The sequence below is a fragment of the Leucoraja erinacea genome, chromosome 6, assembly GCF_028641065.1.
Source record: "Leucoraja erinacea ecotype New England chromosome 6, Leri_hhj_1, whole genome shotgun sequence".
Classification (NCBI taxonomy): domain Eukaryota; kingdom Metazoa; phylum Chordata; class Chondrichthyes; order Rajiformes; family Rajidae; genus Leucoraja; species Leucoraja erinaceus.
The window spans coordinates 85,717,652-85,733,597 of NC_073382.1; the positions used below are offsets into that span (position 1 = coordinate 85,717,652).

The following is a 15,946-nucleotide window of genomic DNA, read 5'->3' on the forward strand; positions in this document are numbered from 1 at the left end:
GCCGCCTTTGATACGGTGGACCATAATATATTATTATCTCGGCTACAGCTGTTAGTGGGCATCTGCGGCAGTGCCCTGGGATGGTTCAGGTCCTATCTGGCGGGCAGAACCATGTGTGTTAGCCTTGCTGGGTTTGAATCCTCTTCCGCTCCCCTGTCATATGGGGTTCCACAGGGTTCGATACTGGGGCCCCTGCTTTTCTCACTGTACATACTTCCTCTGGGTTCCATCCTTAGAAAGCATGGCATCTCTTTCCACTGTTATGCAGATGATACCCAGCTTTATTTACCGCTGAGGGGGGAAGACGCCTTTTCTGTAAAATCGCTTCTGTCTTGTCTTGATGACATTAAGTCCTGGTTGGCCCTAAACTTTCTTGGATTTAATGAAAAGAAGACAGGGGTGATTTTATTTGATCCCAATGGCTGCCGTGAACCTCCATTTGTTGATTTAGGTCCATTGTCAAGGTACGTGAAGCCAACAGTTGTGAACCTGGGTTTTAGGATGGACAGTGACTTTAAATTAGATCACCAAATATGCGCGGTGGTTAAGTCCAGCTTCTTTCACCTAAGGAAGCTGGCGAAGGTGAAGCCCATTCTCGAGCGGCAGCATTTTGAGACAGTAATCCATGCCTTTATTACATCTAGGCTGGATTACTGTAACGCGCTCTATTTTGGTGTTGCTCGTTCTTCACTGGCTCGTCTCCAGTTGGTTCAAAATGCTGCTGCTCGCCTTTTAACAGGGACTCGAAAGAGGGAGCACATATCGCCAATTCTGGCCTCCCTACACTGGCTCCCGGTGCACTTTCGAGTTCATTTTAAGATACTGTTATTTGTTTTTAAATCTCTGAATGGGCTCGCCCCGCCTTACCTCTCTGAGCTGCTCCACCCATACGCTCCTGCCCGGTCCCTCAGGTCAGCTGGTCAGCTGCTCCTGGAGGTACCGAGGTCTAGTCGGAGGCTCAGAGGGGATAGAGCCTTCTCTGTTGCTGCTCCGGCACTCTGGAACACCCTGCCGTTGCACATCAGACATGCCCCCTCACTGTCCATCTTCAAATCCAGTGATAAAACACATTTGTACTCCCTGGCTTTTGACCATGCCTGAGACGTTGCTTCTGTTTGTGGTGTTTTTGATGTTTCTTTATTTTACATGTCTTTTCCTACTATTTCTTTTGATTGTTATTTTTGGTGTGTATTAACTTTTTTGTCAATGATTAGTGATGTACAGCACTTTGTTGCAGCTATGTTTGTTTTTAAAGTGCTCTATAAATAAAATTATTATTATTATTATTATTAATGAAGTAATTTAAAGCTGATGTATAATTATTGAATTCTTTCAGGAAACAAACGATGAATATATCTTTGAGTGGGAAGGGACAGATCAATTTCATGCATCCAAACTAACCATTTATCAGTCACCAGATGACCCCCTATTTTATGGTAAGATACAAATGATGAAGGACCCCAAACCAGAGGAAGAGAACAGACATTTGGTTACTCACATCCCGTAAGTAGAAATGAATGGGTCGGGCACTGAAATGGGAGGTTGTGTGAAAATAAGTGTTTTGGGGCAAACCTTTCTGTGCCCCTTGTTAAAAAAAACACTAGACCCCAAGCAAGTAACAATGACCATTGTCTTTATGTTATATATAGGAAACTATATACCACTGATATATAGGAAAGACAGTCGTTACCTCCCATCAAACACATTTGATCGTGCACATCTTTTGTTAATAATGTTAATCATTTAATTTTGTTAATAAACTTATTCATTCATAATACTTGTACATAGTAGGTGAAAGAGATTGAACAGGACAGTAAGGCTGAAATTTCATTTGCCCTTTATTCACTTTTTGGGTGACATCTGTTCCAAGATGGTGACACTGTTCATTCATTCCTGCACTCCAAAGCCATCATTGCACAGGCAGTGAGTGTATGGAACGGGTGGCCAGAGGAGGTAGCTGAGGCAGGTACCACAACAACATTTAAAAGCCACTTGGACAGGTACATGGAGAGGAAAGGTTTAGAGGGATCTGGGCCAAACACAGGTGTTAGTGTAGAAGGGACATCTTGGTTGTCATGGGCAAGTTGGGCTGAAGGGCCTGCTTCCATGCTGTACAACTCCGTGACTCCCTATGACTCTTTGGATATGAATGTAAGCGGCATACTTAGTAAATATGTGGATGACACTAAACGAGTATAGTGGACAGTGAAAAAGGTGATCTGAAATTACAGAAGGTTATCGAGCAAATGGGCCAAGGAATGGTAGGTGGCATTTAATTTGGATACATTTTGGTAAGACAAACCAGGGCAGGACATGTACAATACATGGTTGGGCCCTGGGGAATGTTGCAGAGCATGAGACCCTAGGGGTGCAGAGACATAGTTCCGTGAAGCTAGCAACACAGGTGGACAAATCAGTGAAGAAAATGTTTGGCACACTTCATTTGTCAGTGTAGTGAGTATATTACTTGGGACATCACGTTGCAGCCATTTAGGACATTGATAAGGCCACATTTGGAGCAGTGTGTGCAATTCTGGTCATCCAGCGAGAGAAAGTATGTCATTCAAGTTGAATGGGTGCAGAAGATGATCTACGAGGACGTTACTGCATCTGGAAAGTTTGAGTTGTAAAGAAGAGCTGCATAGGCACCCAGAGTAGGGCTGTCTAAAGCTGGAGTACATAGGTTTAAGGTGAGAGGAAAGATTCATTACGAACCTTAGGGGCAACTTTTTCACACAGAGGGTGGTGCGTACATGCACTGAGCTGCCAGAGGGTGGTCGAGTTGGGTACAATTACGGCATGTAAAAGACACTGACATGTGCATCGAGTATAGGAAGAGCCAGGTGTAGGCATGTGAGACTAGGTCAGCATGGAGGAGTTGGGCCGAACGGCCTGTCTCTGTGCTGTAAGCTCTATGACTAATTCTAATACCACAACAAATTTCCAGCAATATCAAAACTTCACTGGCTACATGAAAACTACTTATGTACTTTGTATTTTTAAATATAATTTGCATGAAAAAGAGAAATTCAATTTATGGTTAATGGATTACTTGTGCAAAAGCACCCAACTCCAGCAGCCCCATGGACATGAAATGGTGAATATCTGGGTAATTATTTCTGCTGTGTTGTTGATGAAAAGATGTTCGCCAGCATTAAAACCTTGATCATTGTCAAATACAGTAAAGCCTCAATAGTAATGGACCATGGTACAGGGTATAGTGTCCATTATTGCCGATTGTCCACTATAACTGAGTGAGGTGGGGGGTGGGGGGGGGGTTAGTTTAACCCACGGCCGGGAGGGAAGAAATGCGGCATCAGGGGAGGTGGGGTTTTAAACAAGTGTGAAATCACAGGCCGGGGAGCGGCAGAGCCCCCGGCCGCACACACGATGCTCCAGGGATGTAGCCGGTACTCACGCCACCTTCATGCTGCTCGCTCTCTCTGCTCCTGCAACTGGAAGCTCCCACCATGTGGCGCCAGCTCAATGGGTAACATGGCGGAAGTGGGTGGATGGTGCAACGGGAGCCTGAGTCCGCTAGAACCAAATCCACTTCATAGAGGTCTGTTATTAAAAACATAGAAACAAGGTGCAGGAGGAGGCTATTCGAGCCAGCACCGCCATTCATTGTGATCATGGCTGATCGCCCCCAATCAATAACCCGTGCCCGACTTCTCCCCATATCCCTTGACCGCAGCCCCTATAGCTCTATCTAACTCTCTTAAATCCATCCAGTGATTTGGCCTCCACTGCCCTCTGTGGCAGTGAATTCCACAAATTCACAACTCTGGGTGAAAAAGATTTTCTCACCTCAGTCTTAAATGGCCTCCCCTTTATTCTAAGACTGTGGCCCCTGGTTCTGGACTCGCCCAACATTGGGAAAAAATGTTCCTGCATCTAGCTTGTCCAGTTTTTTAAATAATTTTATATGTTTCTATAAGATCCCCCTCATCCTTCTAACCTCCAGTGAATTGCGAGGATTTACGGTACAGGTGCACAACCTTTTATCCGGAGTTCCGGAAACCGAAAAACTCCGAAAACCGGCCATTTTTTCCAGATGTCGTCTGCGCACCAAAGCTCGCGTTTGGCGCCAAACTTGACCCGAAACGACCCACGGTCAACCCAGGTCTGTACTACTGTAGCGGCTGCCTCCTCCCCGGAGACCGGGAGACGCTTAAACATCTGTAAATCATTGCTTAAATGTTAGTCAGTTAGTTTGGAGGGCTTTTATGTGAAGGGGGGGTGAAGGGGTAAACTTTAATTCTTAGTCCCCTACCTGGTCGGAGAGGCGGGGAGCGGTCAATGCCTTACCGGGTCGCCGTGCAGTAAGCTCCGCAGCGCTGTGGCCAGTGGGGCTGCGGGCGGTGCCGGTTGTAGCTCCGACCCCGGCAACTCTACCCCTGGCTGCGAGGCGCTCCAAATCCAGCGCGGCCCGCGGCCGAACGCCCCAGCTCCGCGAATGTTGGGAGTCGGCGGCGTCGCAGCGCTGGGACACCAGCGGGGAGCGGGCAATGCCTTACCGGGTCACCGTGCGGCAAGCTCCGGAGCGCTGTGGCTGCCGACTCCCAACATTCGCGGAGCGTGGCTGGATTTGGAGCCGCGCAGCCAGGGGTAGAGTTGCCGGGGTCGGAGCTCCAACTGGCGCCGCCCGCGGCCGGACGGAGCCCCCAGCTCCGCGAGGTTGGGAGTCGCCGACCAGGTAGGGGACTAAGAATTAAAGTTTCCCCCTTCACCCCTACTCCACCACCACCACATAAAATCCCAACAAACTAACTGACTAACATTTATGCAATGATTCTCCCGGTCTCCGGGGAGGAGGCAGCTGCTCCAGACTTTTCAAGCCGCCCGCGCTACCTACCTAATCTACGCTAAAAATCTTCCATTCGGAAATCCGAAAATGTCCGAAATCCAACAAGTGTCTGGTCCCAAGGCTTTCGGATAAAAGGTTGTGCACCTGTATATCAATGGATCTTTTAAGTTTGCGAAATATTTGATTTATCCAGGCCCTTCAGCCCAACTCATCTATGCCAACCAAGATGCCTCATCTACGTTAGTCCCACCTGCCTGCTTATGGCCTATATCCCTCTCAACCTTTCCATGTACCTGTGTAAATATTTTATGTTATAGCACCTACCTCAACTACCTCCTCTGGAAGCTCGTTCCATATTCCCACCACCCTCTGAAACGTTGCCCCTCAGGTTCCTATTAAATCGTTCCTCATGGCATATAGTACAATATGTCAGTTAATAATTGCATCCCAGCTCTGGACTAAAGTATTGGCATTGATTAAATGCTAGTGTTTTACAAGGCTTTAAACACAGCTTTTCAAGTTACAAGAGTGTGTATCGAACGTCATATATGTTCATGTGTGACAACATCTGTACTGCTCCCCTGAAGCTCAATTGTAAAATGTTGTTTTGTACACTAGGTTCCCTGTAGGTACAAAAGCAGAGGCTGACAGGTGAGTGCCTTTGCTTTTCTTCTCACCACTTTTTGCACTTTAGAGTTTTCATGAGTATTTAATATTTTACAATGCGTCTTGTTAAACTGCAGGTTTGTAAAGCAGTATCTTGAGGTCTTGCAGCAGGATACCAAGTGTCCAGTGAAGATTTCTCACAATGCAGCAGGCTTGGTCAGTCAGGGTCACCTGTCCCCTGGGAAAGAAATCGAGGTGGGTACACAGTAGTGTGTTGTACTAGTTAAAGTTGGATAGAGCAGGGACACAGGCCCTTCGGCCCCACAACCACCACGACCAAGATGCCCCATTTGCCAGTAATTGGCCCATATTCCTCTAAACCCTTTCTATCCACGTACCTGTCCAAAGAAGACCGAAAACGTCACCTATTCATGTTCTCCAGAGATGCTGCCTAACCCGCTGAGTTACCCCAGCACTCTGTGTCTTTAAATGTTTTGTTTAGAGAAATGGCGTGGAAACAGGCCAGGAAATGATAACATAAAATACTTGCTCCTGTGCAAAATTTCCTCAAGGCATATTAACCAGCATCTGCCGTTCTTCGTTCTTCTACATGTAAATAGGTGCACCGGGTTTGTCTTTTAGATGTTGTTACAGTACCTTCCTCAACTACCTCCTCTAGAACCCGTTCCATATACCCACCTCCCATTCTCTCCATCAACGTCCTCAATGGTTCAATGGTACTTTGACGCATGTACCAAGATATAATGAAATTCATTTTTGTATACAGTTCAGTACAGGTATCACTAAACATAAGTTTAGTTTAAAGATACAACGCGGAAACAGGCCCTTTGGCCCACCGAGTCCGCGCTAACCAGCAATCCCCGTACACTAGAACTATCCTACACAAGCTTTTTAAAAAATCTGTTTATATTTAGTCAATGTTATTTGATACCAATTAAACTTTAATTAGCCACAATTTTTATTTTGTAGCAATCTGAAGAAATTTCTGGATCTGTCCAGTCTTCGGTCCTGGGAAAGGGCGTAAAGCACAGACCACCACCTATTAAACTACCCAGTGGATCCAGTGCCAGCTCTTCAGGTAAACCCTTTAGATTGAGTTATTGAAACGCCAACATCAAGACCTTCTGCTACAGGTATTAGTATATTATTGTCATGTGTACTGAGGTACAGTGCAAAGCTTATTTTAGCCAGTCAGATAATGCTGTACATGAATACAATCAAACCATACTCGAGTCTGAAGAAGGGTTTCGGCCCAAAACGTTGCCTATTTCCTTCACTCCATAGATGTTGCCGCACCTGCTGAGTTTCTCCAGCATTTTTGTCTACCTTCGATTTTCCAGCATCTGCAGTTCCTTCTTGAATGCCATACACAAGGACAATAGGTAAAGTGAAGAGAAATATAATCATAGTGTAGAATATATTAACTCCCCTTCCCATCCCACACCGACTTTTCTGTCCTGGGCCTCCCACATTGCCAGGATGAGACCACACGTAAACTGGAGGAACAGCACCTCATATTTTGCTTGGGTAACTTACAACTGAACGGTGACAACAATGAATTCTTCACTTTTAGGTAACTGGCCTACAAACAACCACCTTTTTCTATATTTTATCCTAGCCCCTCTCTTCCATGTGCTTCACCTGGACTGGCACACATTTCTCTCCTTACCCAATGTTCCTTCCTCTGGCTTTACAATTCGCATCTCCTTCTCTCCTTATCTCACTTTTATCAAACGCTCCCCTCACCTGTATCCACCTATCACTTTCAAGGCTTTGCCCCGCCCCCACTTCCGACTTTCTTCCCCCCCCCACCATCACAATCGGTGTGAAGAAGGGCCCCAACCTGAAACATCACTTGTCCATGCCCTCTGGAGATGCTGCCAAACATGCTGAGTTACTCCAGCACTTTGTGTCCTTATAACAGTTCTTGAGCACTGGGGGCACACAAACCACCCTGTGTGCAGCACTGAATTGGTAGATAAAGTTTGGAAAAAAAGCAAGTTAGTATAAAGATGAGTAATGCAACCAAATGGCTTAACGTTATTCCCTTATCAAATATAAGTAGGAGCCATTTAGATTTAGGCCAGCTGCTGTTGGCATATTATATTGTTTTGTCTAGATATTTCTAGGTATTATTTTGAACACTTGGGGGCAGGCTCTTGATACTTTGTAGGACGTTACATATAGCATACAGGGAGTGACCAGATCAGACCAGGCAAGCGAGAGAGAGTACACAGTTCTTTCCAGATGAGAGGGAATGGGAAGTTACAGCTTGAATGAGAATAAGGAGTACCTGGTATAAATCATCTCTTTGTTCGTACAACTACTTCAATAAAGAATCAATTAAACTGGAAATGACGATTGGAAGATCCATTTTTTATCATCTGCGTAAGTTCACTCGTACCTGCCTGTGTAGTAATGGCAACAGAAAGTGAGACATTGGACGTTTGAAATTGTCATTACAATCTATATGCTGAACATTATTCCCTTATCAAGTATCTATAAATGGATCGATTGTAATCATATATTGTGTTTCTGCTGACTGGTTAGCATGCTACAAAAGCTTTTCACTGTACCTCAGTAAACGTGACAATAAACTAAACAAACAAATACCTATATGTTAATATCCAATATAATCATAGTCCCAATGTATTTCAATTTCATAATTTTGTAAGTAAATTGCTTTTAGGTTGAAAAATTGTTGAAGCACTTCAATGAGTTGCTCCAGTGTTTTGTGTCTTTGATGAAGTTGGCTGGAAACCAGAACTGTATCCCAGCTAATGGAAGGACCATTCAGAAGCCTGAGGAAGAAGCTGTTCCTGAGTTTGATGGTGCGCGCTGTCAAGCTTCTGAATCTACTGTTGGATGGAGCGAGGAGAATAAGGAATGACTGGGAGGAAGGATTTGTTTGGCCAAGCAGAATGTATCTGACCATCTTTCAATCACACAGAACAAGCTGGAATGGATACAGAGATTTATGAGGTGGTTGCCAGGACTCGAGGGCCTAAGCTGTAGGAAGCGGTTGAGCAAGCTAGGTCTCTATTCCACAAGAGAGCACAAGAGAACAAGGGCTGATCTTATAGAAGTGTACAAAATCGTGAGAGGAATAGGTTGGGGAAACAATAACCAGAGGACATGGTTTAAGGTGAGGGAGTAAAAATTTAATAGAAACCTGAGGGGTAACTTTTTTTACACAAAGAGTGGAGGGTGGCTGGAATGAGCTGTCAGAGGAGGTAGTTGGCACAGGTACTACTACAACATTTAAGAAACATTTCGACGGGGACATGGATAGGTTATGATGGGTATGGGCCAAATGCAGGCAGATGGGACTAGTGTGATGGGGCATGTTGGTCAGTGTGGGCAAAGTGGGCCTATGGGACTTTTTCCACACTGTATGGCTCTGAAAATAGGGATTGAAAGGCAGGCAGGAAATAATACTTTGGTTGTTTTGAAGAAGGATGCCCAAGAGAAGACCAGCAGTGACAATGGGAAATGGAAAATTAAAGAAATTAATTTTGCTCGAGTTCAGTGGTGAGATTTTGTTTGGAGTGTTGGCCTAAAATATGTTTGTGCTCTGTATTTTAGGAAATGTTTTTGGTCCTTTGCAACCAAGTGGCCATCTGAAGTCCACAACTCCCCCTCCACCCACGACCAAAAGTTTTAATCCGTCCCGGAAGCACTCAGTGGATCAAGTGAACATGCTCTCGCCACCGGCCATGTCCCCTGTGGGTTCATCACAAAGTGAGTGGAATAACTAGCAACACACGTGTGGCTAGTTCACTGTTAATGATGTGCATAGGCATCAAGAAGCTAAATTGTTGAAAATGGCTTTCCCCTCAGTACGCTCTTTTGTGACGAACGTGTGCCAGATTTAACTGTATCACTTACTTAACTTTGATGTATATAATTGTACAATACAGCTTTTGAATGTTTGTGTACTCAAGAACAGTTAAAGTGAAAATAAACAAGTGTTGCAGTTGACAAAATATTAAGCTTTTACGCATATTGCTATAGTTGAATGTGTAAAATAACTGTAGGTGAAAAGGCAGCGATCAATTCAAAGAACCGCTTCACATGCGTAAGATCTGTTGCAGTAAAACTTGCTGATATTAATCAGTAAATTGCTATAACAAGGTCATCCTCAGTAATGTTCTTTAAATCTGAATTGGAATTATTTAATATGCTCAGGACAAATGTCATCAACAGGTTTATTTAGCACCTTTTGCCAAGTAAAACATTGCAAGTCACTTAGTTCCTATAGAACTTGTGATGGCAGGACTGTTTCATTTTAAGAGTGTATTAAAGATGACAGGAGAGCTTGAGATGTTCACGAAAGTAAGTAAGACTGAAAACTATCCAAGTGCCTAACAGGTGAGTAATAATAATTGGGAGAGCACAAAAGACTGGGAATAGAAGAACCCAATGATCACAGAGCATTGTAACGAGGTTACTGAGGCACAGCGGGGCAAAGAAATTGGGGCAACTTGCAAAATTTGGATGAGTGTCGTAAAAACACGTCCAGAGTGTTTTATTGCCATGTGTCTCGAAAGGGAACAATGAAATCTTTACTTGACCAAGTGTCACTGTAAATCAGCAAGCACAGTGGATTGGAATTAGTGGGAGTTAGTGCAAATTAGGATGCAACTTCATTCAATCTTTGTAGTTTAGTTTGTTGTTCATAAGATTGTTTCCCTCACACTTGAGTGGCACGGTGGCGCACAGCCCCAGAGATCCAGGTTCAATCCTCGCTATGGGTGCTGTCTGTACTGTTTCAAAATGCTCCCTATGACCAGGTGCTCTGGTTTCCTCCCACATTCCAAACGTGTGAGGTTTGTAGGTTAATCGTCCATCTGTAAATTGCCCTGAGTGTGTAGGCAGTGGATGAGAATGTGGAATAACATAGAACTAGCATGAACAGGTGATCGATGGCCAGCGGTGACTCGGTGGGCTGAAGGCCCTGTTTCCCAGTCTGTTAACTCTAAAAGAAAAACACATCAGAGTGAAACCGGTGTAGCTCATTGGACTGACTGGGCTACTTTGGCATGTTTTATCTACCTGTTCCAGTGGTCCGTTTAACGTTATTTCAGAACCGCTTGACTGAGAAAGTGTTGAAATTCCTCCCACAACCAACGCCAGCCAGGGCGCAGCCATAGAGCTGCTGCCTCACAGCGTCAGCGACCTCGGTTCGATCCTCACCACGGGTGCTGTCGGTACAGAGTTTGTACGTTCTCCCCATGGTGCTCCGGTTTCCTGCCACACTCCAAAGACGTACAGGTTTGTAAGCTAATTGGCTTCTGTAAATTGTCCCTAGTGTGTAGGATAGTGTTAGTATGCGGGGATTTTGGTCGGTTCGGACATGAGGGTTTCAGCGTTCTATCTCTAAACTAAATTAAACTATAAACACATTTGGCTGTTTGTGGAATGTTGTCAATAGCAAAAGACTATAAAATAATTATCATTGAACATTGTGATAGTTCACAGTGCAGTTCTTTAAAGCATTTGGGCATGTATAGTGCTCTATAACTTCACTGATTTATTTCATTGTAAATATTTTATAGCTAAGATTTTTATACTTTATTACACTTCTGTTTCAATGAACCTGTAAGTGACTGTACTTTCACACAATACAAGTGTTAAGTGTTATTGTTTTGACTGAAAATTATTTGCTCTGCAATTTGTTTGCAAGAGTTCATACGTTGCTAGGACCTGAGCATTAGTTAGCTATTGTCCCTCGATACCTCCCCATTCAAGGTATATAACCACCTTGAGTCTGCCCAGTCTGCCTGTTCTTATTTGACTTTGTGAGGCAGTGGTGCAGCTAATAGAGCCGCTGCCTCACAGTCCGACAGACTCGAGTTCGATCCTGACCTCGGGTGCCGTCTATGTGGAGTTTGCACCTTCTCCCTGTGACCGCATTGGTTTCCTCCGGGTGCTCCTGTTTCCTCCCACATCCCAAAGACGTGTGGGTTTGTATGTTAATTGGCCTCAGTAAATTGTCCTTGGTGTATAGAGAGTGGGTAGGAAAGCGAGATAAAAAAGAACTGGTGTGAATGGGTGATCGATGGTCTTGACTTATTCCCTGAAATTCCTCCTTATCTCTATTCTATCCTCTATACATAAACACAATCAGGTCAAACTCAAGTACAACAGAGAGAGCAAAGGGGAAGGTGCCGAGTGCTGAATATAGTTCTCAGCATTGTAGTGCATCTGTTCCAGAGACTTGATTTATCTGCTTCTGTCAACTATAATTCTTGGTTTGATTTAAACAATAGACAATTGGTGCAGGAGTAGCCATTCGGCCCTTCGAGCCAGCACCGCCATTCAATGTGATCATGGCTGATCATCCACAATTATTAGGTTAAATATTAGGTTAGATCTTGCACAGTTTAATGAATATTTGAGTCATACAGGAAGAAAACGGGCCCTCCAGCCCAACTCATCCATGCCGAGCAAGATGCCCTATCTACGCTATTCCCACCTGCCCGTATTTGGTCCATATCTCTCTAAACATTTTCTATCCATATACCTATCCAAGTGTCTTTTAAATGGTGTTATAGTATCTGCCTCAACTACCTTCTCTGGCAGCTTGTTCCATATGCCTACCACCATTCTCATCATAGATGAATCAAAGTAATTTGACTCGGCTATTTAAAAAAAGTTGCCAAACATCTGCGCTCCAGGCTCCAAGTACAATATGATCAATATGATCAATGAGTGAATCACAGTTTTCCCAAAAGTAACAGTTTTGTCTGGTGAAACAAAAGTTGTGAAACATTATCTCTATGTTCATCCGTTGCAGAAGAATACCTTGCTCTCATTAACATGGGTGGACTTTCTGATTTTTGTTGAATCTGGTTAAAGTAATTACATACAAATTACATACAAAAAAAACCCCAACCAAAATAGAAGATGTGTCAGCATCTATGGAGAAAAACCTTTTTGGAACAAAGCTACTGTAAGAACTCAGCAGGCCAGGCAGCACCTGTATAGTTTATTATTGTCACATGTACAATAAGACTGCAATTTCTCCTCCTCTAACCAACTCCCACCCCCACCCCCCACTGCCAATCAGTTAAAATGTGGGAGGCTTGTGAACTCAAATCACCGTGCAACACTTGATGGACACAAAAAGCTGGAGTAACTCAGCGGGTCAGGCAGCATCTCGGGAGGGAAAAAATGGGTGACGTTTCGGGTCGAGACCCTTCTTCAGACTGCCATCCATCCTTTTTCATCCTGCCATCCATCTTCTGCATCGGGGGAGTCTGAAGAAGGATCTCGACCCCAAACGTTACCTATTCCTTTTTTCCGGATTCGGTGCCTGGCCCGTTGAGTTACTCCAGCATTTTGTCTATCTTCGGTGTAAACCAGCATCACCAGTCCCTTCCTACACACGCAACACGTGATCTTGTGCATCACACCGATTTGCAGGGTTTGGAAATTACATAGTTTTACAAGTATTCTGACTACAAATTTCTGCCCATCTGACACTTTCTAAAATTGGATGTATAATTATGAAACTTGAAAACAGTTGATAATACACTGAAAGAAGAGGAGTGCATTGTGCGACCTTCAGTCTACAGTGTTTATGTGTGCATGCAGACAGATCACAACTTGGTTTTGTAGAAGAAGGGTTTCGGCCCGAAACGCTACCTATTTCCTTCGCACCATAGATGCTGCTGCACCCGCTGAGTTTCTCCAGCAGTTTTGTGTACCTTTGGTTTTGTAGAGTTAGCTTACCACAAGCACCACAAAATCTCCTCCTTCCACCTACTAAATGGAATTAAAGGAACACATTTAAAGTGCTCATTGTACTTGACAGAAGGGCACTAACCAGATCATGAATCCTCTTTTAGTTAGCATTGACATGAAACAGTTTTGAAATGACACAACATTCTCTTCACATCTTTCAGAGTTCGCATATTTGTAAACTTTAGATCTAAAGAAATTGATTCCGTTGTTGTTTTTATATATTACAAAGAATACAAACTTTGCATGTTAGTCTATGCTCCGAAATAAAATGTGACTGCATTTGCTCCTTGCATTTTAGAAGTGAAATTTGGAAGAGCATTTGATCAGCTTGATATGTGCAATTATTGTTAAAGATGTATACTTACCTATGGTACGTTGTTTTCGACAATAATCTGTAAAGCTTTCTTGATTTTATTTTATGATCACTAAAATTTATCAATAGTGCACAGGACATGCATGTATGACCACTTTGGGATATGTATTCACTGCAAGATTAACATTTGGGACAGTGTGTAAGTCTAATTACCCAATAGTGCTGATTTACTGTATGATAAGTATAATATTAAAAATCTATAATCATAAAAATCAACATGCTCTCTATTAAATAATTATTTCAAAGTGTAGAAGTTGCAGTTAATAGATTTCATTTCCCCTCTGAAGCAGTGTAAGATTTTTTCATACCCTAGCTTTCTGAGGCTGTATACGGCAGCTACGGTTTGTGAAACTATTGTATCACTCAAAATAAATGGACAATGTTTTGATGGCAGTTTGCATATGGCCTTGAAATGTACTTGACATCATGCGATTGCAAATCGCTATATCGATTCATTTGAAACACTTTTCCTCCCTCAGCGTTAACTGTAACTGCTTTTTTTATTTGCACAGTTTGGCATAACAAATCTTGATGCCAGTTTTAAAGTAATAACCCTGCGCTTTTTCTTTTTTCAATGAGCAGGATCTGGAACACCCAAGCCATCCACCCCTACACCAACCAACACCCCTTCATCAACTCCACACCCTTGCGATGTACAAACCCCAACATCTGCAGCTACCCCCACAGCCACCCCTTCTATACAAGAATTAGGCCTCAACCCGCAGACCCTTCTAACCCCTTTTGCCCAACAGCAGTTGGCTCTCGGTCAAGCCCTGCCAGTAGTGAGCATTCCTCTGTCTACCATGGTCACCTCCATTACCACAGCGAGCTCGAACAGCCAGGGAATGGCGAATGCAGCCGGCCTCAACTTCATCAATGTAGTCGGCTCTGTTTGGTAAGAAATCTTGTACTCCTTCTTAAACTTTCCCTGAGCATTTTAACTATATGCATTATTTACGGTTTTGGTGTTTTTTATTTAAATTTATAGATTTAGGTTTACTATTGTCAGATGTACCCAGGTGTGGTGAAAAGCTTTTGTTTGAGTGCCATAAGATCAAATCAATTAAAATTAGGTTTATTATTGTCATGTGTACAGTGAGGAACAGTGGAAGAGCTTTTATTTGCATGCTGCACTGAAAAAGCTACTTATTTTAACTACTAAACCAGGTTCGCTTCTTAATAAACAGACACCACACAAACTGTTTGGTAGACCAGTTCAAAACTTTACTTAACATCGGCCGATGGAAGGGAGGGAGAACTCCAGTCAAGTGACCAACACAGACACTTGACTGTGCTCAGTCACCTTCTCTGAACAACAGAATTACATTGCCTTAAATAGGGTTTTTGTCCCCTTATCACATTCCACAGACATTAGTCATGGTCAGAAGTACTGGAAAAGGTTTCCACAGAATGCATCACATCAAACCTTTTTTTTACATGGTACAAGATATACTAAAAACATTGTATATCTTCTTTGTCACTTGGTCCCTCATAAACATAGGCCATCTGCTTTATTGCATCCTCCCCCATAAACATTGGTCATTTGGTTTATGGCATCTCACTTTCAAAGATATCTCTCTAGCTCCTTCACTTGGGAGACAATGTTATCTCACACACCCCGCAACCTGAGGAAAGCCTAATTTGACACTAAATATAAGCTGTAAGCTAGCCCAGAAACCAATTTAATATCTTCTTATATTTTTAACTAAAACTCGGCTTCATCAGCACAATCAAATGAAATAAATCTAGGTTTAGGTTTATTAGTATCATGGAGTCCCAGGTGTAGTGAAAGCTTTTGTTTATGTGCTAGAAAAGATCAAATCGAGTATGTAGTCACCGTTGTATACAACACATAATTCTCCAACATTTCCGCAACCTCCAATGGGATACCACAATTAACCACATTTTCCCATCTTCACCCTTTTCCGCTTTCCGCAGAGACTTTTCCCTCCGCAACTCCCTGGTTAACTCATCTCTTCCCACTCAAACCACCCCCTCCCCAGGTACTTTCCCCTGCAACCGCAGAAGATGCAACACCTGTCGCTATACCTCCTCCCTCGACTCTGACCAGGGACCCCCGACAGTCCTTTCAGGTGAGGCAGAGGTTCACCTCATCTTTGCATCTCCTCCAACCTCATCTACTGAATCCGTTGTTCAAGATGTGGACTCTTATACATCGGCGAGACCAAACGCAGACTGGGTGATCGTTTCGTGGAACACCTTCACTCAGCCCGCCTGAACTTACCTGATCTGCCGGTTGCCGGACACTTTAATTCTCCTTCCCATTCCTACACAGACCTTTCTGTCCTCGGTCTCCTCCATTGTCAGAGTGAGGCTAAATGCAAATTGGAGAAACAACATCTCACATTTCGCTTGGGCAGCTTACA

General features: G+C 43.5%; 1 protein-coding gene across 10 annotated transcripts in view; it reads left to right on the forward strand.

Moving 5' to 3' along the window:
- Window positions 1–15,946, forward strand: part of supt20 (SPT20 homolog, SAGA complex component) — a 59,611-nt gene that overhangs the window by 21,683 nt on the left and 21,982 nt on the right. For all 10 annotated transcript variants that reach the window (XM_055637506.1, XM_055637510.1, XM_055637511.1 and 7 more), the window contains exons 14-19: window positions 1,337–1,503; window positions 5,429–5,461; window positions 5,554–5,671; window positions 6,407–6,515; window positions 9,023–9,178; window positions 14,142–14,454. In XM_055637506.1, the coding sequence (XP_055493481.1) occupies window positions 1,337–1,503; window positions 5,429–5,461; window positions 5,554–5,671; window positions 6,407–6,515; window positions 9,023–9,178; window positions 14,142–14,454 (896 nt within the window). The remainder of the gene's footprint in view (window positions 1–1,336; window positions 1,504–5,428; window positions 5,462–5,553; window positions 5,672–6,406; window positions 6,516–9,022; window positions 9,179–14,141; window positions 14,455–15,946) is intronic.